Source organism: Amblyraja radiata, chromosome 8, assembly GCF_010909765.2.
Source record: "Amblyraja radiata isolate CabotCenter1 chromosome 8, sAmbRad1.1.pri, whole genome shotgun sequence".
NCBI classification, from domain to species: domain Eukaryota; kingdom Metazoa; phylum Chordata; class Chondrichthyes; order Rajiformes; family Rajidae; genus Amblyraja; species Amblyraja radiata.
In genome coordinates, this window is record NC_045963.1 from 55011814 (window position 1) to 55035762 (window position 23949).

At 41.6% G+C, this 23949-nt stretch overlaps 1 protein-coding gene across 1 annotated transcript in view; it reads left to right on the forward strand.

Annotated features, from left to right (window-relative positions):
- The window catches only part of wdr27 (WD repeat domain 27), a 439332-nt gene that overhangs the window by 30505 nt on the left and 384878 nt on the right, over positions 1 to 23949 (forward strand). Inside the window, exons 14-19 of the mRNA XM_033026389.1 lie at positions 2010 to 2082; positions 4316 to 4393; positions 5507 to 5613; positions 11711 to 11800; positions 16675 to 16796; positions 21915 to 22048. Of these exons, the coding sequence (XP_032882280.1) occupies positions 2010 to 2082; positions 4316 to 4393; positions 5507 to 5613; positions 11711 to 11800; positions 16675 to 16796; positions 21915 to 22048 (604 nt within the window). The remainder of the gene's footprint in view (positions 1 to 2009; positions 2083 to 4315; positions 4394 to 5506; positions 5614 to 11710; positions 11801 to 16674; positions 16797 to 21914; positions 22049 to 23949) is intronic.

Genomic DNA, 23949 nt, shown 5'->3' on the forward strand with positions numbered 1-23949 from the left:
CCCACAACCGCCCCACAACCACCCCCACAACCACCCCCCTGCCCCCACACACCCCTCCCCTGCTCACACACCCCTCCCCCGCTCACACATTCCTCCCCACAAACCGTCTGCCCGCATACCTCCCCCGCCCACACACACCCCCGTCCCACGCACAACCCTTCCCCCACACGCCCCCCTCCCACACGCCCCCTTCCCCCTCACCCTGCCTCCCACACCCCCACTCCCACATCCCTCATATCCCTCCCACACCCCTCCCGCCCACATACATACCTCCCCCCCCCACACCCCCCTGCCACACGCCCCCCTCCCCACACTCCCCCTCCCCCCAAACCACCCTCTCCCCCCTCCACCTCCCTGTCCACACACACCCCTCCTCCCCTCCCACCCCCCTGCCACACATCCCACTTTCCTCCCCCCTCCCCTCCTCCCCTCCCACACATGAAGAGGAGTGGAGGGAGTGCTCGGAGATGAGGGGTAAGGAGCCGTGCCTGCGCAGTTAGGGGCTATGGAATATTGCGTTGGGGTAATGGGTTGCATTGGGGGAATGGGTGAGTGGTGGAATATTGCGTTGGGGAATGGGTTGTGTTGGGGGGCCAGGCCTCCCGTGTGACTGGGACTCAATGGGTCCCACTTATGCCAAAACAGTACATGATAGCGCTATAGTTTTACTTGATTTTGTCCTATGGTGTGGTATCTCAAGTTTTGTTCAGATTGATGCTATATTTCAGCAGTTATTCACATTTTTAACTTTACAAAACCCCAATTTGAGAAAGATTTCTTCCCTCTGCACTGGCACTTACAGCTATGACGTCACAATGGGATTGTAGCCCTGCTCGCTACAATGTTGCTATCCCAGGACACTGAGACCTGCCAGCCCTAGCAAGTATTTTTTTCAAGTTTAAAATGAGGGAGGGTGAATAAGGGGAAATGAGCAGCCCCTACGCAGTTGGGGGCTATGGGTGAGTGGTGGAATATTGTGTTGGGGAACAGGTTGCGTTGGGGGAAATGGATGAATGGTGGAATATTGCCTTGGGGAACGGGTTGCGTTGGGGGTCCAGGCCTCCCGTGGGGGCTATGGGTGAGTGCTGGAAAATGTGTTGGGGGAACGGGTTACATTAGGGGACCAGGCCTCCCGTGTAACAGGGTTCCATATATAACACAAATTCTTCAAGAATTTGAAGAAAATGACAGTGAAAAGAAAAAATAAGGCATTATCTCAAAAATACACAACTACAAAACAAGTTAATGGTAGTGCAATGATGGTTTGTAGTGTTGTGTTGCCAAAGTAGAATTAGGGTTGTGCAGATTAGTTCAAGAATCTAACAGTTGCAGGAAAGAAGCTGTTCCTGTTCCGGTAGCAGTTAGAAGAGGGCATGGCCTGGACAGTGGGGATCCTTGAGGCAAGATGCCATCTTCTTGACACAGCACCTCATGCATATGCTTTCGATGGTGGAGAGGGCAGTGCCTATGATGGACTGGGTTGAGACCACCACTCTCTGCAGCCTCAGGCATTCCTGAGCATTATAATTGCCATACCAGGTGATGAATCAAATACTTTGTGCAATGGAAATGATTTGCTCAGAAAATAGTACCTGTTTAAGAGTGAAGGAATCTGAAACTATAGTAACCTAATAAAAGCAGAGTAATCTCTCCAGACATTGCAGTGAGTGGAGTATAATGATGTATAAATGAATCAATCATGGCTATTTGTAGCAGTGGGCATCAAGCTTTATTGATGGTGGAATTATTCAATTATTTCCACTCTGACTGGCAGTAGTATTGACTGTGGCAGTTCACTTATATGAATATTGAATGATGTTGGATATGTGGTTATTAAATGTCACTGATGCTGTTATCTGCCAATCTAGAGAACTTGATTTTTTCTGATTTGTGCTTATTGAAAATGACAATGCTCCTTATCGACTTTGTGAATTATAATGTTGATGTTTTAAGCTGAATATCTTGTAAAAAGTAATGGTGGTTTCTTTTTTGATTTGTGGAACCAATAGTCAGCAGTGTCAAAGACAAGCCGGTGGTGTTTCATACCAAAGTAAGATCTTCTGGCTACACCTTGGCACCAAGGTAAGAGTTAATGTTGACGTCATCTGAAAGCTTGAACAATGTTTAAATCAAGCTAAGTTTTTTTTTCTTCACTTTTATAGAACACTTTGGTTGTGGCATAAGATTTGGTGTTCTCTAATCCCTAGTGAGACAGCTTTGTGCATTAGGGAATCCGGCTAGGTTTCGAGCAAGTAACTGCAAAGATATCTTCATCACCTAAGGTACAAAAAATGCTGGAGAAACTCAGCGGGTGCAGCAGCATCTATGGAGCGAAGGAGATAGGCAATGTTTCGGGCCGAAACCCTTCTTCAGACCTTCTTCATCACCTGTTGCTTTTTCAGAAATAAGGATAAGATGTAGCATTTCTAGAATATCCGTCCTGAAAGTAATTGTCCTTTACGCAACCAGCAAGAGAGCAGGGTCATTAGGGCCATTAAGTAAAATCGTTCTCCTGAATATGGGTCGCATTCCTTATTGAAAATGTACTCAAAGTAGGAGGTTAAGTGGTTCAATATGTAGCAGAATGACCAAGGAGAAAATCTTAATCAAACCGATGTTAGAAAATTAGTGTGGAATATTATAATAGTTCTCTGTACAAATTCTAAACATTTCTTGGTACCTCTGATAGTTGAGTAGCACATCCCTTGGCATATATTTCACAGATCCATTGTAAACACTTCTGTACCAGATAATGGCCCAGCTCCAGTTAATTCTAACCCAAGGCCAGGATCTGAATTAACCAGATCCTGACTTTGTGCGGCTGTTTTCCTAAATCTTCTATACATAACTAAAACTCTGATCTTGTGCTCTTCCGGTTTGCGAGGTTTTCCTATTTGCGCATAAACGGTACGTGAAAGGGCTCCAATTGTTTGCCTGCTTACTCACCGTTCGCCTATGCTGCGGGTGCAACAAGTTTCGTTCCGATCGATGGTATATTGTAAAAGTTATTAAGGTTAAAAAATGCACAGATTGCTGTCAGTCACCGCCACACAGATTGCTCTCCTCTCCTGTCAGTCAGGAAGGGGCGTCACCATCGCTGCACTGATTGGCCGCGTCCGCTGTCGGGGCCTGGACTGGATCCCAGGCGGCGGCTGAGCCACCGGCTGGTGTCGTGCCCAAGCCTGGGGCCTGGGTCAAGATGTACCAGCGCTTCGAGGGCCGCCCGGACGCCGCCATCCTGGTGCACAGCCTCCGCTTCCTGCTCTGTGGGCAGCTCTGGCTCGTCCGCCCGCCACCCTCACCCCGCCCCCGGCACAGCAAGCCCAGCTCCGTCAAGGGCCAGGTCCGCGAGTGCTTCGGCTGCCAACAGCCAGGGCCGGCGCTGCTCTACGACCTGGGTAGGTGCTGGAGCAGGGAATTGGAGTGAGGGGAGGAGGATGAGGGAAATGGGGAGGAGGGAGAAGGGGTAATGGAGAGAGAATTGGGGGGGGGGGCAGCGTCGAGCCCCGCTGTCTACCCGCTGGCGAGGGACACCGCAGATCCCGGGACGGGCAGCGACTCCGGCCCACAGACACGGACACCAGGAGCGGCCCTAACGCACCGCAGCGTTACACGGAGAGAGGGAGCTCCGCAGCCCGGCCCACAGCATGGGGGGGGGGGGTGATGAGGGAGGGGAGAGAGGGATGAGGGAGGGAGGGATGAGGGAGGGATGAGGGAGGGAGGGGGGAGGGAGGGGGAAGTGGGATGAGGAAGGAATGGGGGAGAGTGGGAAGAGAGAGGGATGAGGGTGAGAGGAAGGGGGAGGGGAGAGAGGGATGAGGGTGGGAGAGAGGGAGGGAGGGGGAAAGAGGGAGGAAGTGGGGTAGAGGGGTGGTGGAGTGCAGGGCGGTAGGGAGGGGAGTAGAAGGGAGAGGGGTGGATTTGATGGGAGGGGGATAGGCGTGAGTGGTGGAATATTGCGTTGGGGGAATGGGTTGCGTTGGGGGAATGGGTGAATGGTGGAATATTGCGTTGGGGAATGGGTTGCATTGGGGGACCAGGCCTCCCGTGTGACAGGGACCCAACGGAACTCACTTAGTCTAGTTAGTCTTAAAACTAGGAGCATGAACTTCAAAACCATATAGTATAAATGGTTCCATTCCAGTTCCTTCTGCTGCTTATACATATCAGATGAAAACCTGGTTCTAATTGTATAATTCAAGATCAATTACTGCATCATGTTTAATAGCTTAATTTCTATATTAATTAACTGTTGAGTCATAGTTCTAACTCGTGTATTGATGTCAAAATTGTATTGTTAATGATTTTGTTGCAGCGTCAACATGTTCACACCAAAGTTAAATTCTCAAAAACGTGCCAACTCAGTCCCGAAGGAGAAAAATAGTGGTCTCAAGTAAGAAATACAATTTCAAATAAATCTCCATTTTTAGAACTTGACTACAAGGTAATTGGAGCTGTCATGTCATTTAAAAAATATTAGTGTTTGAATTGTCGCTGTTTGTTTCCAGCCATCCTTTAAATATTCTACATAAAATTCATAAATATGGAAGTTTATTTGTATTTAAATTTCTACTGGAAACGAACATGATAATATCCCTATGTGAAAAAAAAAATTCTGTTGCTCCACCAATCACTAGACAATTTAAAGACAGTAATTGAGAAATTCCACTGATAGGAATTTGGAGCATGCCAGATTAAAAGTTGATGATGCTCAAAGATCTTTTGCTACAATGCATAAGGGGTGTAAATGTTCATGGATGGAAATGCGAACAGGTGGATTTGTTTTTACTAACTATTCTACACCCAACCTATTAAACTGAGCAATAGTTAAATCATACTATAGGCAATGCCCATTGTTGTTTTTTTCTGTCCCAGTCCTTGCTCAAATTCACTCCAATGCTTTATGGTGTTAATGTCCAGTAAGAGTTGCAATATGCACTGAAAATATTATTGGGACAGAAAAAGACCAGAAGAACAACGTTTTCACACAGATGATGATGGGTTTATGGAAGGAGTTGCCAGAGAAAGTGGTTGGGTCATGTACAATATCAACATTTTAAAGGCATGTGGACAGGTACATGGATAGGAATTGTTCAGAGGGATATGAGCCAAATAGGGGCAAATGGGACTAGCTTAGATGGGCATCTTGGTTGGCATGGATGAGTTGGGTCAGTGGGGCTGCTTTTGTGCTGTATTTCTCTGACTTTAATTACTCTGAAAATCTGTAGTGAATGTATTATGATTTCATTCATTCATTTTCCACGAGCAGTAGCTCTACTCAATAACTAAAAGTCTGTAGCCTCCTTTTGCTCTGGTATTTTATTTCATTCACATGTTTAAACTATAATGTTTTTTTCTTAATGTTTTAATGTTTTACGTTTTATTCTTAATTGTTTACTGTATGTCGTGTTGTTACTTGCGAGTGGAGCACCAAGGCAAATTCCTTGTATGTGTACATACTTGGCCAATAAACTTATTCATTCATTCATTCATTCATTCGCTTTAGGGGAATTACCAAAGAATACCCACTTGACAGTCTGGCACCAAGCAGGCCCAGTGCACGAGTTGTTGTTTCAAACCAATCAACACCTGTTTGCTGCATCCAATACTCGGGTAAGCGAGACATATTTTCTTAAAGCTGTGAATTAAAAGTTTCCTATACTGAATCGACATGTAGTATATTGGGTGGCTATTAAGAGTTTATGTACAACAAGTTTCGATTCTCTAAGTTTTAAACTATTATGATCTCAGATGCCTGAGTATGGGAAGTGGAAATAATTGCTGCATGAGTTTATTTTATTTCAGTTTTGTTTGAGGCAGAGTGGATTTATATCGCCATATAGCTGTATTCTTAAACAATTAGAATTTCTTGTGATTGATACTGGGTGCAATCTGATGCATGCAATGCCATGTATATGCACATACGCGCACACACACAAGCACACTCAGATGCAGACACAGACACACACATATGTGCATACTATCTGGTGAAAGGTCATCAACCTGTAATGTTAATTTTTGTTCTCTGTCTAACTGGGTATTTCCAGCATTCTCCTTTATTTCAGGTTTCCCACAAGTGCAGTGTTTTATATCAAGAGTGTTTAATTCTCATATGTACCGAAACGGAATAATGAAATTCTTACTTGCAGCAACTTTAAATAGGTCTGTAAACACAGTACTCATAGATAACAGCTTATACCAATCCCTTTTACGTAATTCAGTCTTTTGCGATGGATGACTTCTAACAACTACCATCTTCCTTTGTGAGAAGTATAACTCCAACCACTCTTGACCAAATGTTGCTTTGAAATTGGAGAAAAACCACTCTACTCTCACCTCTGGAATTTGTGGTTTTATTCCATGTCTGGACCCAGACTGTGATAAGATCTGGAACCAACTGGGCATCAGTGAATCGGTTATTACTGAATAACTGCAACATTAAAGCACTGTTGATGACAGCTTCAAATCCTTTACTGGTGAATGACAATAGAATTATTAGGTTGTAATTAGACAGATTCGATTTATCTTGCTTTTTGTGAATATATACAATACCGTTTATTGTCATTTGAACCTAAGTTCAAACAAAATTTCGTTTCTGCTGTCATACGAACCAAGACACACAATTAACACAATTTACACAGACATCCATCACAGTGAATCTCCAAACACCTCTTCACTATGATGGAAGGCAAAGTCTTGTCTCTGTTATGGGACATAACTGAGCAATTTTCCACCAGTGTTCAACTATACTGGGACAGCTAAGCTAGAGGCATACCTAGTCAGGAGACTCCAGAATTGCAGCTGAGATGTCTGGTCCCAAAGCTGTTTTTTGATACCACCTGGAGTGGCTTCTATGGTGGGCGGATATCAGCAGCAAAAACCAAGATGGATCATCTTTTGGCACTTATGGCTCAACAAAGATATGATTGCCTTAGCGCTCGCATACTGGGCCCCACCATCATTGATGATGGGGATTATCTTGGAGCCGCTCCTCCTGTTCGCTGTTTAATTGTCCAAGAACATTCATAACTAGATGTGGGGGGAGATGGAGTAGAGACACTTTTAAGAAGCCAGACAACTTTTAATATGCCAGAGATACACAGCTGTGAGGTTTAGCGGACATTTAACATTACCGGCCAGTTCTCCTTGGTTCTGAAAATTCGTGCTTAAGTTTTTTTCCCCCATTGGGCAAATGAAAATGCCCGGTCAGCAAAGGAGATTAACTAAAACTACCTACGACTAGCTTGACTACCTATATTTACATGGCGACCTCACTACAACTACACCTACGACTACACAAGTATCGATTTTCTCCATGGGACCATACTGAGGCCGCGACTAGTTCCCATAATGCAGGAACTCCTCGCGACCATGAAGGAGACTCACCAGAGACCACCAGCGAACATGTGGCGATCATGTGGCAAGCGCAGAGTCTCCTGCACTCGCCTAAAATGTTGCCTAAGTGGGACAGGCCCTTCACTGATCCTAAACTACTATCTATCTATACCATTACTAAAGCTCTCATCTTGACCACTTCTGGTATGCGTTGTAATTAAATTTGCGCAAAAACAATCCCCCATAGCGCTATGATTTATCGCCACCTTACCATTCTCCTCTGCTGCAAGTCAAATAAGTTTTGTTCTGATCGGTGAAATAGTACAAAAGTTATGAAGGTTTAAAAATCGTAAAAACTGCCCCTTCCGGAACCCGCTGTCAATAACGCGGCGAGGAGAATAAAAAGCTGAAGGGGCGCAGTGTGTTGAGCAGCTCGCGGAGAGTCAGCGGCTCGCAGAGAGTCAGCAGCTCGCGGGCTGCTTCTGCAGTGACCGGCACGACCAACCAGAAGCTGCTGAGTTGAACCGGAAGCCTCTGAGTGAAGCCGGAGTGGGACCGGGATCTGCTACTTGAGGCCGAAAGCTGAAGGTGCGGGGTGAGCAAAGTGCGAGTACTCTTGAGCCGACCACGTCTACCGACGTGTTGAAAAATCATCACATGGCAAAAATGACTGTTTTATTTAACTTTAAGTGTGGATTTATTTTTTCATTTTAGTGTAAGTAATTTCATTGCATCTGTCTTTTCTTTAAAAGTGGTTATCATGCATCTGCTTATCTGATGGTAGTTCTCAAAACTTACCATTGAGTGCTTTGCATTGTCTATTTTATTGCCTGAATTTAGGCTTGTACTCCATTTCTCAGCTGAATGAGAGTATATACTGGAAATACTTATTTGTGTTTCATTTGTTGATTTGCATGTTTGAGAAGCCCTTTTTCAGGCCACTGTGTTGTTTGCTGTGGTGCTCCTTTTCTCAATATGTGAAAAAAAGCGTTTTTTATATTGAACAAGATGAATAAAGACTTTGTTTCACATTCACCGTGCTGTTTGTCTTATTTTCTGATCTACTGAGAGGGGACAATTTTTAACATTTAAAAAGCACAGCATATGAGACACCTGAGTCCTTAACTCTCTCAAATGATTGTGAGAATCAAGATGTGAATATATTATGCCACTTCCTCAATTTTATGTTGTAGGATGAAAGGAATATTACATTCAAGTCATGACTTTGTAATGATATTAAAATGAAGACTTCCAGACATCAATTTGATCTTGATAACAAATAACTCTCTTTTATTGTGCAATGAAGTAAACAAACTGAGAATCAAACGGATTAGTAAAAAGCTTTTCAACACTTTAAGCTATTAGAAAAAGTGGGAGTATCCAAAAGAAACAAACATGCTCAAACAGGCAAAAAACAACATAAACATACAGATAAGAATCAACATCAGAGGGATAATGGAACTAATCTCCCAGGTCACTGTTCTCTGTCCAGCTGCCGAGTGCAGAGTGCCCACGAGTTAACACAGTAGACTCAAGAGTCACTAAGGTAAACTCACGGGCCACCAAGTTCTTACAACGAGTTTAAATGTTTCAATTTTTAACTTCAACAGTAAATTTGACTCGTGGAAAACTTTAAACATGTTTGAAATTTTTCAAGACTTAACAAGTTTCACGGGTACCTGCCGTTAGCGCCACGAGTCACTAAGTTGCGTCCACGAGTTCCGACGTTCCCGCTACGTTAATCGTACGTGATTACCACGAGTTTAATTTGTTTTAAACTCGGGGTCACTCGTGGGTCGACTCGCACCGTGAGACAGGGGTTTTAGCTTTTCCAGTGAGAAAGAGCTGATTATTGTTGAAAAATAACAAATATAAAATAAAATGGCTTAAACACGTTCAGAATTCTGTTTTGCTTTTGATTTTAAGTATGTCAATATTTGCTCCAATTTAAAATAATGAACATTAATTAAATCCTGCTTAGATGTTGTCCTCCAACTGAAATGAAAATATAGTAATAGAATTCACCTTCTGAAATCCATCCTTCAGAATGAGGCTGCTGCAACAACATTAAAGTAATTGCAATGTGTAGCTATTTATTATTTACGAGTTCCTTGTGTCTGAAGTATGCAGAAAATTTCAGTGGAAAACTGAACTACTGTACATGTGCCATGAAGGAACATAAAATCTAAAGAGAAAGATCTTTAGATTTTATGAGGGCTGTATGCTAAACCATTGAACTATGGTTTTTTGTAGACTTACTAATCCTGAACTACTAATACTTAAAAGTGGAACCGCATACTCTCTGCTCTGCACTTTGGATTTCTGAAAGATTACAAAGTATAATTACCAGTAAATTCTCGCTGTACTGCTCCATCTGACATACTAACATAGTCTGAAGAAGGGTCTCCCATTCCTTCTCTCCAGAGATGCTGCCTGTCCCACTGAGTTACTCCAGCTTTTTGTGTCTATATTTGAACTAACATAAAGTTGTATATTTATCCTGTTAAATGAACAAAGTGTGGGAGAAATGCAAATTGATTCTGTCAGCCAGATTAAAAACAGAGTGTTTCCTATGCCATTTCCAAAATATTGGGTCATTTGAATATGCTGATGTTACTTTCTGCATGGAAAATATTCCTAACCTCATTCTTCTTTGGAACTTGGATATTTTGGAGCTGTCAGATTTTGGATGAAGTGAAATAAACTAGTATACAGAGAAGGTGCACCAAAATTATTCATTTTCGTTCTGTGCTGCTTGAAGAGAAGCAAATGGAAATAAGGCTTTACTTTGCTGTCCAGTGGGTTTTCTTAACTACTTTATGCCCAGTCATAGTATGGGGTGTAAATCGCTATCAAAACTTGGGGGGGGACACAATTTATTGGTGGCCGCACACACGCATGCGCAAACACACACACACACACACACACACACACACACACACACACACACACACACACACACACACACGTGAGGCTTCGGCATTGGGTCCAGCGGACGGTAACATGACCTGGTTGGTGGCCGACTCCAAACACCAGCAACAGCAGCTTCATCCACCCCGAATCGCGGGGCTTCAATCGGCCCGTTCGCGAGGCCTTTCATCGCCCGGCGCAGCTTAAAACTGGCGGCGGGATCTTCCATCGCCCGGCGGGGGCTTCAACATCTGAAGCCTCGATCGCCTCGATGCAGCAATTTGACTGCGGTGCGGTGGAAGAGCCGGCGGCCGATTTTAAGCCGCGCCGATCCGGGCGATGAAAGGCCCCGCAGAAGGGCCGATTCAAGCTCCGCTCTATGATCTTAGCTCCACCAGGACGTCTCTCTCCTACAATCACCATGCTCTACCCTCAGTCTCACCCCCCTACTTCTGCCTTTGACCGACACCTCCCACGTCCAATCATCACCCTGAATCATCATGTCCCGCCCTCCTGCTGACCGATGTCTCTCTCGTCCCATCGGCGCCCTCGATCATCAGTCCCACCCCCACTGTCTTGCGGAAAGAGGAGATGTTTAATATATATTTTTTCACCCAATTACAAAATCCGGATTACAAAACCTGGGGGCGGATTGTCTCCCACCTCTGAAAACATGGAGGGGACGTGTGTCCCCCCGTCCCCCCCCCCCCGGATTTCCGCCCATGCATAACTAATTTGACATGGATATGACACTTGTACAACAACCCCGAAACTGAGTAAAGACTGTCTATACATAATTTTTTTTTTACCTCAGTGGTCAATCTGCGGCATGCAGCATGCAATGGTCAGGCTGCTGCATGCAGTAGCCAAGCTGCAGCATGCAGGCAACTTTTCTATTTGCATGTACATGGAGACTGAACTCCAGGTCATTGTTGACTTGTTTAATTTACTGTCACGTGCCGTGGTACAGTTAAAAGCTTTTGTTACTGAAGCATACAGAAGATGGGCCTTACACTCAACATCCTACAAACATGACTACAGATAGCTGACTGTGGAAATGTTGCACATGGATGACAAATGCAGTTACTGCATACTTACTTGCCTGATAGAAGGACAATCTTCCAAACGCAATCAAAATGCTGTTCAGCGAATTCTTTTTTTTGCAGATATTTTGTTTAAAATTATTCATTGTATTTAGAACCATGTATGCATTGGAAGGTTCTGCACAGACAACCTAGATAGGGGCTGACGTTATATGGATTGGTGTTGGTTGAATAGGAAAGGTTAAGCGCAGAGGCTCTTTTTATAGTTTGAGCATGCAGGTGGCTAGAATCTAGGCTCAGTATTTCTTGTAAACGTGATGAAGTACATAATTTTTAATGCTATGATTATATTGGACATTTAGTAACTTTATCAGTAATAAAGGAATGAAACTTATTTGGCTTCTAATTGCTTTTATTTACAGGGGATGGAAAGTTACTTGCTGTTGGATTAGCTGACAAATCCATGCTAGTTTATAATGCTTCACTTAGTGGATCCCCAGCAGTGTTTAAAGGTAACAATGATGCATAAGTTAAGATTTAAAAAAAAAAAACCTGTTGCCTATTAATTTGACAATGAAATGTGAGTAAACCTTTTGAGCCTTGTACTGTAATGGTTGCCAAACTATGCCAACACTCCAGTTGACATCTGTTGTACACACAGACACACTTCTACATGAGATCATTTGATTCACCTTCTCCAGCATATCAGTGCCAAGATGAAGCGTAAAACTTCATTATAATGTAGCATCAATGTGACCCAGTTAAACTGGTTGGGAATAAGGCCTCATGGGTACCAGACAGTTTTGGGTACAGTTATTTTGAAGACAATCCTACTTTTGATCCTAACTTCACCCTCAGCTGTTTCTGCAAAAATGTCAAGAGTTAATGCCTTTGCTGAAATTGTAGAAAATAGAAAACAGAGAAATTTTTTCAGTATTTGAATGTTACTATATGGTTGGCATTATTTCAAGGTGACAGACATATAGAACAGTACAGCACAAGATCAAGCCCTTCGGCCCACAATGTCTGAGCCGAACATGATGCCTAGACCATCTCTTATCGAGCTGCACTTAATCCATATGCCTCTATTCCCTGCATATCCATATGTGTACCCAAAAATCTCTGAAATGTCAGTATTGTATCTGCCTCAACCACTAACCCTGGCAGCACGTTCCAGGTATTCACAACCCACTGTTTAAAAAAGGTTGCCACGTTCATCTGCCCTAAACGTTTTCCCTCTCACCCTAAAGCTATGCCCTCCCGTATTTAATTTTTTCCATCTTTGGAAAAGGTTCTGACTATTTATCCCATCTATGCCTTTCATAATGTTATTTGTTTCTATCCAGTCTCTCTACAACCTCCGGCATTCCAGAGAAAATAATCCAAGTCTGTCCACCCTCTTGCTGTAGCTAACACCTTCTAATCCAGGCATCATTTTGGTAAACTTTCTCTGCACCCTTTCCGAAGCCTTCAATCCTTCCAGTAATGGGTCAACCAGAACTGCACAGAATGCCCCAAATGCAGCCTAACCAAAGTCCTATAAAGCTGCATCATGACTTCCTGACGCTTATGCTCAATGCCCTGACTATGAAAGCAAGCATACGATATGTCTTCTTTACCACTCTATCTACTTGTGCTGCCAATTTCAGGGAGTTGTGGACTCAGACCCCAAGATATCTCTGTACATCAATGCTGTCAAGGGTCATACCATTAATTGCATATATTTTCCCCTTACATTTGAACTTCTAAAGCGCAACATGTCTCACTTGCTCAGATTAAACTCTGTCTGCCATTTCTCTGCCCATTTCTGTACCTGATCTATATCCTGCTGTATACCTTTGCAGTCTTCCTCACAGATTGTAACGTCAGCAATCTTGGTGTCATCTGCAAACCTAACTAACCGGTCTACGAAATATATCACAAACATCAGAGTCCCAGCACATATCTTTGCGGAACTCTACTGGTCACAGACCTCCAGCCTAAATATTGTCCTTCACTATGACCCTCTGTCTTCTATCAATAAACCAGTAGTAAATGCATACAACCAAGTCACTGTTAATCTGTGCATTTTACTATTTTGGATCAGCCTATCATGAGGGACTTTACAAATGTCTTACTAAATTCCACATAGACAACATTCACCACCCTAATCTCATTGATTATCTTGGACACCTTCTCAAAAAACGTATTTTGCTGCCTTCCCAAATTTAATTGAATACAAAATATATACTTTATGTTCAAACTGAAAGCTGCTGGACATTGTTGCTGAGAACCTACAACTGACATCCATTTATAAAATAATGCCCCGACCGCGGGAGAACAAAGAAGGGAAGAAGATTGAATTTGTTTTGCCTTCCATCACAGTGAGGAATGTGGGGAGTCGCTGTGGTGGATGTTCATGTTAAAAATGTATTTGGGTGTCTTGTTGCTCTTTATTGGTATGACTGTATGGCAAATCAAATTCCTCGTATGGTGCAAAACGTACTTGGCTAATAAAGTATAATTATGATTATGATTAACATAACAAAATCATCCCAAAGTACTTGATACTTAAGCAATTTCATTTTACTTCCTTTATTCTACCTGAGACACTGCTAAGTTTAAAACCTTACGACTGATCATTCCTTTCTGAACTAACTTCCCAGAGAACCATTTTATGCTTGGATATTTTGATTGGGGGAGGTGAAATTCCTACTGTCTGGAAAGTGTATTGATTGAGATTTTTTTTTTAATGGTAAATTAGGATGTTTGACATTCTGATCAACATTAAGCTATTCTGCATAATGCTAGTTAGAAAGACTCGGTCGCAATATCAAAAGGAAAAGAGCTTTGTTAGAAAATAAATCAATAGATCTCTAATAATGAAATATTGGAAATGGGTAGCAACGTGTATGCTTTTAAGTGTTAATGAAATGTTCCTGAGATGCTGTTGCAAATCATGCATCAAGAATAATCAATTTATTTGCAAAAAATAGATTTTTTTACTTCCTTCTAATTTCTTAATTGTTTCTTCGCCTATTTATTTATTAACATGATTACGTGGAAGTAGATTCATCATTGCATTTTAATATAATCTAAATTGAAGGAGTTGCATTAACACTCATGAAAACAGGCAGTTTCCATGATCATGATGTTGGCTTGATTGGCACTATTGCTATATTTTGTGAGTAGCCAGTGTTGCCTACATAATGTCCTAAAGTAAGCCATTGAGATTATGTTAACATTCTTCATAAATTAATAACCTGTGTGACCAAGGATATGGATATTAGTATCCTGCAAATCCCAGTTTTCCATCTGAATTCTAGTTTGGATTTTGCAGGGATCAATGCTACGCTCTAGGTATGTTGTTCCACAGGGATCTGTGCCTGGACCTCTGTTGTTCTGAGGGATCAATGTTGGGACCTCTAATGTTTGTGTGATATATAAAAATGACTAACTGAGAATGTAGATGGGTTGGCAAGTAAGTTTCCAGATGCTATCAAAATTGGTTATGTTGTGGACAGTGAATGCAGCTGTCAAGGGATATAGTAGGATGTAGATCAATTATAGATATGGGCAGAGAAATGACAGATGGAGTTTAATCCCATCAAGTGTGAGGTGTTGTACTTTGGGAGAGCAAATGTAAGAGCAAACTATACAGCTAATGGCAGAGCCCTTAACAGCACTGACATACAGAGGGATCTTGGGGTTCATATCCTTAGCTCCCTGAAAGTGGCAGCTCAAGTAAATAGAATAATGAAGAGGGCATATGGCATGCCTTCCTTCATCAGTCAGGGCATTGAGAATAAGAGTCGGGAAGTCACATTGCATCTTTACAGAACTTTTATTAGGCCATACTTGGAGTTTTGTGTGCACTTCTTATTACCCTATTCCAGAAAGGATGTATAGGCTTTGGAGAAGATGCAGAAGAGGTTTACCAGAATGCTGCCGGAATTGGTATTAGCTATAAGAAGAGGTTGAATAAACTTTGATTTCTCTGGAGCAACAGAGGCTGAGGGAAGATCTGACAGAAATTGATAAAGTTATGAGAGGCATAGATAGGGCAGACAGTCCAAATCTTTTTCCCAGAGTGGAAATGCCAAATACCACCGGGCATAGCGTTAAGGTAAGAGGAGGAAGGCTTAAAGGAGATGTGTGGAGCAATTATTTTTGCACAAAGTGTTAGGTGCCTGGCACGTACTGCCAGGGATAGTGCTGTAAGCAGATATGTCAGTGGCTTTTAAGAGGCTTTCAAATAGGCACAAATTTGCAAGGAATTAATATATGGATCATGTGCAGGCAGAAGGGATTAGTTTAATTTGCATCATATTTGGCACAGATATGGTGGGCTGAAACCCTGGTCCTGTGCTACTCTGTTCTCTGTTCTATTTAAAGCAAAGTCACCATTATTGCTGGGTCAGAACCTATCATTTTCTGAAAGCAGAGATGGCAATGTTGAAGGAGAAGTCCCATTACCAAATGGTGGCACAGGATGGGTAATGAGCTCAAACTTGCACTCTTAAACTGTTCCCAAAATTTCTCTAATGTGACCCTTTTAGGGTCTTCTGTAGGTAAATATGTCAGTGCATGTGTATCAAATTGTAATGATGGTACCAGAAAATACATAGTGAATGGCTTTGCAGACTATCCTAGAGAGTTTCTGATGATGGACACAGATTGGCATTAATGTGAAAGAAACATTTCATATTTCTGTTATTTCAATAAGAATTTGCTATACACAAGAGGGCAGCACAAACAACCCTCTACTAAATGAATCTGCCCAGTTTATTTAAAAAACACAATTATTTTCCTAATGTAAATTCAGAATAGCTATTAACATTGTGAAAATGTGTACATTAATGTATAAGCATGTTTGTATAGATCTGCTTAATTTTTAATGGATTATTTTTATTTGTGCATTGCTCCTATTTTTTCTCTGAAAGTACAATGATGATTATAATTATAACTTGATTTGCTTGTCTCAGTCTCAGTCTCAGAAAAGACAAGCAAATATTTGCATGACAACTCTGAACAACAAACTTTGCCACCGAGATTCACATAGTCACATATTTTGGGTGTAATACTGAAAAAATTACCAGAACGTACCAATACACCTCTGGTTCTTGGTGTATGTTTGGTTCAAACTGATTGACTTAAATGTATTCAAAAATTAAACATCTGTCCTGGTCTCGTATGATATTAATGCGCTGTAGGTGATTATATATTTGTTTGGTGTAGCAATTGTAAAGTACTTAAGAGACATTGATAAGATTTAAAGACAATCAGATGATCCACAATGACATTTAATAAGGTTCCCTTTTTGTTTCTCATGTAAAATTCACCCCAGAATTTCAATGCAGATGATTTCTTGTACAGTGATTGACAAATATTGTGTGCTTTCAATTAGGCCATGATGGAGCAGTGAACTGCGTGGGTTGGGCACAGAATAATAAGTGGCTCTTAACAGCATCAGAAGATAGATCGTTATGGATCTGGCCAGTTCAAGGCTCAACACCTGCATTGATGTTGGTAAATATACACCCATTTGTAAGAGAATTATGACAAAGCCTGGCAAGGAATAAGTCAATACTCGTGAGGGTTTTTTTTTGATAGGCTGATGATTGGATAAAGGCTAGAGATGAAAAGACAGAAGGTGTGCGACAAAAGGATTGAAGAGTTGTGAATTGTGAAGCTAGTGGAAGGAATGTAGGTGGTGGGGGAGGGGAGAAATAGTTGCGAGTCCAGGTGGGGCACAGGGAAGCGACAGGGGAGCGAGTGGGGGGTAAAGGGGGGGTTGGTGGGGTAAGAAGGAGAATGGGGGGGGGGAGGTTTGAAATTACTTAAAATCACAGATTCAAATTTCATACCGTTGAGTTATTAGCTAGTCAAGCAGAATATGAGGTGCTGTTCCTCCAGTTTGCATGAGGCCTCACTCAAGCAACAGAGGAGGCTCAGGATAGAAAGATCAGTAGATGAATGGAAAGTGGAGTTAAAACAGGGAGATTCGTAGGCCCTCTCAATACCGGTGCCCAAGAAGAGTAAGGTGACATGCCTCAATGACTAACGACCTGTGGCACTAATGTCCGTAGTGATGAAGTACTTTGAGAGGTTGGGTGTGACACAAATCAATTCCTTCCTCAACAAGAAGCTGGATCCGCTACAATTTGCCTACTGCCACAACAGGTCAACAGGATGCGATCTCACTGGCTCTCCACTCTGCACTGCACCACTTGGACAATAACAATACATATGTCAGGCTGCTCATAGACGACAGCTTGGAGTTTAACATTAACTTCCCCTCCCAGTTAGTTACCAAGCTCACGAAACCGAGTCCCTGCGCATCCCTCTACAATGGATCCTTGACTTCCTCATCAACAGACCACTATCTGTACAAATTGGCAGCAATACTTCCATCTCGATAACCATCAGTACGGGAGCATCTCACAGCTGCTTGCTCAGCCCCCTGCTCTATTCACTCTATACTCACGACTGCGTAGCCAGACACAGTTCAAACTCCATCTTCAAGTTTTCCAATGATACCACCCTTGTTAGACCAACTATAGTTGACGATGAGTCAGAGTATAGGAGGGAGATCGATCGACTGATCAAATGATGACAGAACAACAACCTTGCTCTCAACATCAGTAAGACCTACTTGTAGACTTTGGAAGAGGAAGAATGTGGATCCACAAACCTGTCTTCATCGAAGGGACGGTGGAGAGAGTCAAAAGCTTCAAATTCATGGGCATGCACATCTCCGAAGATCTGTCCTGAACCCAGCACATTGAAGCAATCATAAAGAAAGACATCAATGCCTCTACTTCCTTGGAAGATTGAGGAGATTTGTTATGTCATCGAATTCGCTCTTGATCTTCTACAGGTGTACAGTAGAGAGCATCTTGACTGGTTGTATTATAGCCTGGTTCGGGAACTCGAACGCCCAGGAATAAAGAAGATTGCAAAAAATGGTGAACACTGCCCAGTCCGAGTATTGACCTGCCCACAATCGAAGAGATCTACAAGATTCGCTGCCTTAAAAAGGCAGTCAGCTTTATCAGAGACCCACACCACCTTGGCCACACTCTCATTTCACTCCTGCTATCTGGTAAAAGGAGCCTGAAAACTGCAACATCCAGATTCAGGAGCAGCAGCTTCTCTACAACCAAGAGACTATTAAACACTGCAACCTCCAAATAGGTTCTGAAATACAGACTTAGGGACATTCTTTTTGATTTTGCACTATTATTATCAATTTATTTGTCTTTTTTTAAATATATATACTGAGCGTTTTTTGTCGTTGTTTATTATGGGTTTTACAGAGTACTATGTTTACATATCTGTTGTGCTGCTGTAAATAAGAGTTTCTATTCGGGACATATGACAATAAAACACTCTTGACCGAGCGTAAGTGTTTGGCGAAATGGTCAATGAGTCTAAGCTTTGTCTCACCAATGTATACATCGGAAACACCGGATGCAGTAGATGAGGTTGGAAGGATGGCTGGGATTGCTGGGTGGATGTGAGGGAGAAAGTGCAGGGACAGGAGTTGCATCTCCAGCGGTTGCAGTGGAAAGTATCTGGAGAAGGGGTATTTGGGTGGGAAGGGATGAGTGAGTTAAGGAGTTAAGTCACATGACTGAATTTCTAAGAGATTAAAAATACCCCTAATTTGTGATTAATTAGTTATCTTCACCTAGGATGATTGGCTTGAAAAATCAAACATAAATTGCTGTTGTGTGCTTCAGGTTTCATTACCATGCTATAAAGAAGTAGAAACAATTTTGTTTTGTACTTAACTTTGGAAGAGCTGATTTGGGAATGTTTGACACTGCTGATGTCAAAAAAATTCTAAACTTCCTTATTTCCAGAAAGATTTAAGGTAGAGAAAAAAATAATTGACTTTTATAACATCTACTAGATTGATTTTTTTAAATGTGAATAAAGGAAAAGTCTTGTTTCAGTATTAAATGATAATTTGCCAAATATAAAATCAATAAAATGATGTGCATGAATGAATTATTATAACTTTCCTGTTGTCAGCTGCTTGCATCCTTCCAGCTGAATATTAGTTCCATTACATCATTTTTGACCAATCAAACCGACCAATATGATAGTGAGGTAACTTCTAAAAATGAACGTGGTGCATCGAATCAGCATCTGTGCAAACTAATGACTCTTGGGGCCCTATAATCTGGCAGCAGTGAGTTACTCACAACATAGCAACATTTGCACAATTTCATATTTTTTCATCATGTTATTTCTGAATTGCTTCATGAGGAATCTCACTGAATTACTAAATTAAACAGTTCAATTTGATCCTAAAGGTTATATCCAGTAAGTAAAAGTAGAACTATCGATGTAATTGCTGAGGTAAAGCTAAAACATGTCTCCTAATTGATAATGCAACCCAAGTACTTCATAAGACCTGGAAAACAATTAACCCAACCTGCTAAGTGTATATTTATTCAAAGCAGATGCAACATTCATGTTGAAATCCACAATGATTGATTTGCTGAATGTTGAAATTCACAAATCTCCATTAATAAAACTATTTTCAGTTATATCATCAAAATATGTAAAAATGAAAGTTTTCCCTTCAAAAGCATATGTAATTCATTAAGAATGTTTCAAGGTTTGGCCTTGTGTTGACAGAACAACCTAATAACTCACTCTGAATCGTGGGTCTTGATAATATTCAGTTAGTGAAAAGCATTTTTATTTGTTTGTACTTAATTAACATTTGTAGTTCGAAAAGCTCTATCACAAATGGAGAATTTTAATTCACAGGGATTTAATAACATAAAATAAAAGAAAACTTCACTGTGCCTGTTCTATCACAGTCTATATATTATGCTGTATGTTATCTACTTAATCTCCTGAGGGATTGAACCAGGCGTACGAAAAAATACCAAAGAGATAAGTCTCAACCTTCATATTTCCTATCACCATATTTCCCATCATCCAAGATTCACTAAATTCCAGGACATCAATGCACCATTTTTAGTATTAAATAATATGGGATGTCAGAATTGTTCACTTTAGAGATGACATTTAGTGGTTTTGCCGTTTGAATCGGCCCGTTCGCAGAGCTTAAAATCAGCCGCGGGATTTACCATCACCCGGCGGGGGCTTCAACATCGTGAGCCTCGATCGCATCGACGCAGCGAGAGAACAAGCAAGGAAGAGATAAGACTTTTTGCCTTCCATCACAGTGAGGAGGTGCCTGGAGATTCACTGTGATGGATGTTTGTGTTAAATTGTGTTCATTGTGTGTTTTGTTGCTTTTTTTCTGTCATGACTGCATGGTACGAAATCTCATTCAAACTTGTTTGAATGACAATAAAGGAAACTCAATTCAACTCAATTTTTGTGGTTCTGGAGCGCATGAATTGTCATATTTATGGATTTGACTGTTGATTGTACAATTGGTCAATTGTGTTCCTAACCAGATATATATACCCCTCTTATTTTTCCGATTGAACAAAATTGTATAACAAAAGAATGTCCAAATGTTAAAATATGAATCAACATTACATATTTAGTGTAGTATCTGTTTAACATTTCACCAGCTATGCTTCATTTATCAAGTTCAACTCTAACGTGACATGAGAATTGCGTAGCTGCAGAATTTGTTTGGTTGCAGCTTGATCCTACTTTTTTCCCCAAAGGTTTCAATCAATGCACCAATATAACCTTTCTTTGGAAAAACAGAGTGAAATGTTTTATCTTATGTGCAATCTGAAATACTTGTTAGTGTACGAACAGATCAATGAGTTTTTGTTAGATTTGTCCATGGGTATTAGTTATTGGGTAGCCTTGTTATAAGGTGTATGAGAGCTAGCTTGGCAAATGGAGCCAAAAGCTTTGTTACCATAATTATTTTTGGTTCTTTATAGCCCTGCAAAAATTGTAATGGGCCTGTCCCACTTAGGCGATTTTTTAGGCGACTACAGGTGACTAGGCTGTCGCCACATGGCTGCCGGGGTGTCGCCTGTATGGTCGTGAGTAGTCTCCTCAGTTGCCCAAAGAGTCGTAGCGTCTTTCTGGTCGCTGCTGGATTTTCAACATGTTGAAACATTTTCGGACACAGTCGGGGACAGTGGGTTTGATGTAGGTGCTGTCGTAGTTGTCGCCAGTTTAACGTAGGTTGTCGCCAGGTTAACGTAGGTTGTCACCAGGTGACGTAGGTTGTCGCCGGTGCAGACTTTATTTTTTTGTTTGTTAATGTAATGATTTTATTTCAAATTTTATGTCGAAGGGGGGTCCAGTCGCCGGTTTTTCGGCGACCTGCTACGACTATGACAGTCGCCGGCAGTCGCCTAAAAATAGCCTAAGTGGGACAGGCCCATTATGGCCCATTAAGGCAACTCTCTTCCCTTGTCCCCAATTTCTTAGGGAAATTACTTCCAGCTCTTCCCACAGAACAGCTCATCGCTTCCACTACTCACACTTAAATGATGAAAAACAGAGCAGGAGCTACTGGATGTGTGTATCCTTCCCAATGTGTGCTTCATTGAAATATTACCCATTCCATCTTTAGAATATCTTAACTAAATCATCTTAGTTGTTTAAACTATGCTGAATGTTTTTCTTAATTCTGAATCTCAATTATATAAAAGTAACTGCTTGTTTTATTTTCTCTTTTAGGGACCTGAGACACTTTCAAAGCCAGCACGATCAGCTCAGTTCTATTATATGGACAAATTTCTGTTGTTCTCTTCAGGATCAGAGTTTCAATTGCACAGATACCATTTGGATACAAGCAGGGATGATATTAAAAGGCAAGTTTACCTTGACATTTATACCCCTTTTGAATTTATCTAAATAATGGGTGTTAGTTGATGGAGCATATTCTGCATTCCTGGACAGCATATTCCCATTTCAGAAAATTTGTATTTGGCTCTTTATATGTATTCTCTCCTTGGAATAGCAGTTTCATTTTGTCGTTCGCATTGAAATTTTAGTGGAATTACTATCTACCTCTTTTTTTTCTATCTGGATTTTTCTTGACCCCAGGTCTATCCTCTGTGTTCAGTATTTCCGCTGGGGTCAAGGAAAGAGCGTTCACGTCGCGGCCCTGTTTCAACCAATCTTTCCACCACCACGCACAAGACGCACAAGAAGCGCAAGACAGACACCATTGTGCAGATGCCGAGAAGTGTGTTCAGCTCTTGCTGAACAACTTCTAATCTTGTGTGTGGACTCGATAAGAAGAAGAAGTATTTCCGCTTCTCACCATTTACTGTCATCATATCCATCAATGTCACAGCCTCAGTGACTTTCTAAATCCCATGACAGTGAAAGGGAGCAGGGAGAACAGGGTGCACAGATGCAGAAGGTTGCAAATGAAAGGGGATGAGAGGTCGCAGCTAGGGAAGGGCTGGATATATGTGTAAATGGAACAAGCATAATATTGGATCAAAAAAGTGCAACGTTGTAAATCTGAATCTGAAACAGAATTCTGTATGCAGTCAGCAATTCAAGCAGCAACAGTGGGGAGAGAAACAGAATTGACATTTCAGGTCAAAGATTCATCGTCAGAATCGGAAAAAGTGTGAAACCCAATGTGTTTTCAGTTGCAGAGAGAGGAGGGTGGAAAGAAGAGGGAATGACTGATAGGGTGAAGATCAAAGCTGTCAACATAATTAAAAACTGCAGTTAGTGGAGGGAGTGGCATTTGTGGAGGGAGAAGGAAAATGATAGTTACCTGAAATTGTTAAATTTGGTATTAATTCTCATGGTTGTTATGGTCTCAGTCTACATATCCTTCACATTCAGAATCTTTCAAACCATCAAATGAATTTAAAGAAGAACTTAAACAGAAACATTAAGAAATTAAAATGCAGACAGCAAGCACAAATAATTAAAATACATATTTGTTTCTACTTTATTTCCTTGAGGCTGTAAAATCTCCAGTTCTAAATGAATCGACTCTCAGATTCTCTGCTAGATCAGATCATGTAGAGGATCCATGAGGAGAGTTTGCATCTCAAACTTTGAGGAATGACCTCAATTTGAGGAAGGTCATTCTTGCTATTGAGGGAGTGCAGAGTAGGTTTACAAGGTAAATTCCCGGGATGGCGGGACTGTCATATGCTGAGAGAATGGAGCGGCTGGGCTTGTACACTCTGGAGTTTAGAAGGATGAGAGGATATCTTATTAAAACATAAGATTGTGAAGGGTTTGGACACGCTAGAGGCAGGAAACATATTCCCAATGTTGGGGGAGTCCAGAATCAGGGGCCACAATTTAAGAATAAGGGATAAGCCATTTAGAACGGAGACGAGGAAACATCTTTTCTCACAGAGAGTTGTGAGTCTGTGGAATTCTCTGCCTCAGAGGGCGGTGGAGGCTGGTTCTCTGGATGCTTTTAAGAGAGAGCTAGATAGGCTCTTAAAGATAGCGGAGTCAGGGGATATGGGGAGAACGCAGGAACGGGGTACTGATTGGGGATGATCAGCCACGATCACATTGAATGGCGGTGCTGGCTCGAAGGGCCGAATGTCCTACTCCTGCACCTACTGTCTATGGTCTATTGTTTATTGACCAAACGTTTGGAGCTTTGTGTTACATTCATCAGTGAATCTCAGATTTCAGCCTGGAATGAAAGAGAACATCCTGGCTATTACAGAATCTGCTGAAAATATGTGACCTGGTACCTGCTGAGTGCAGCACACCACCA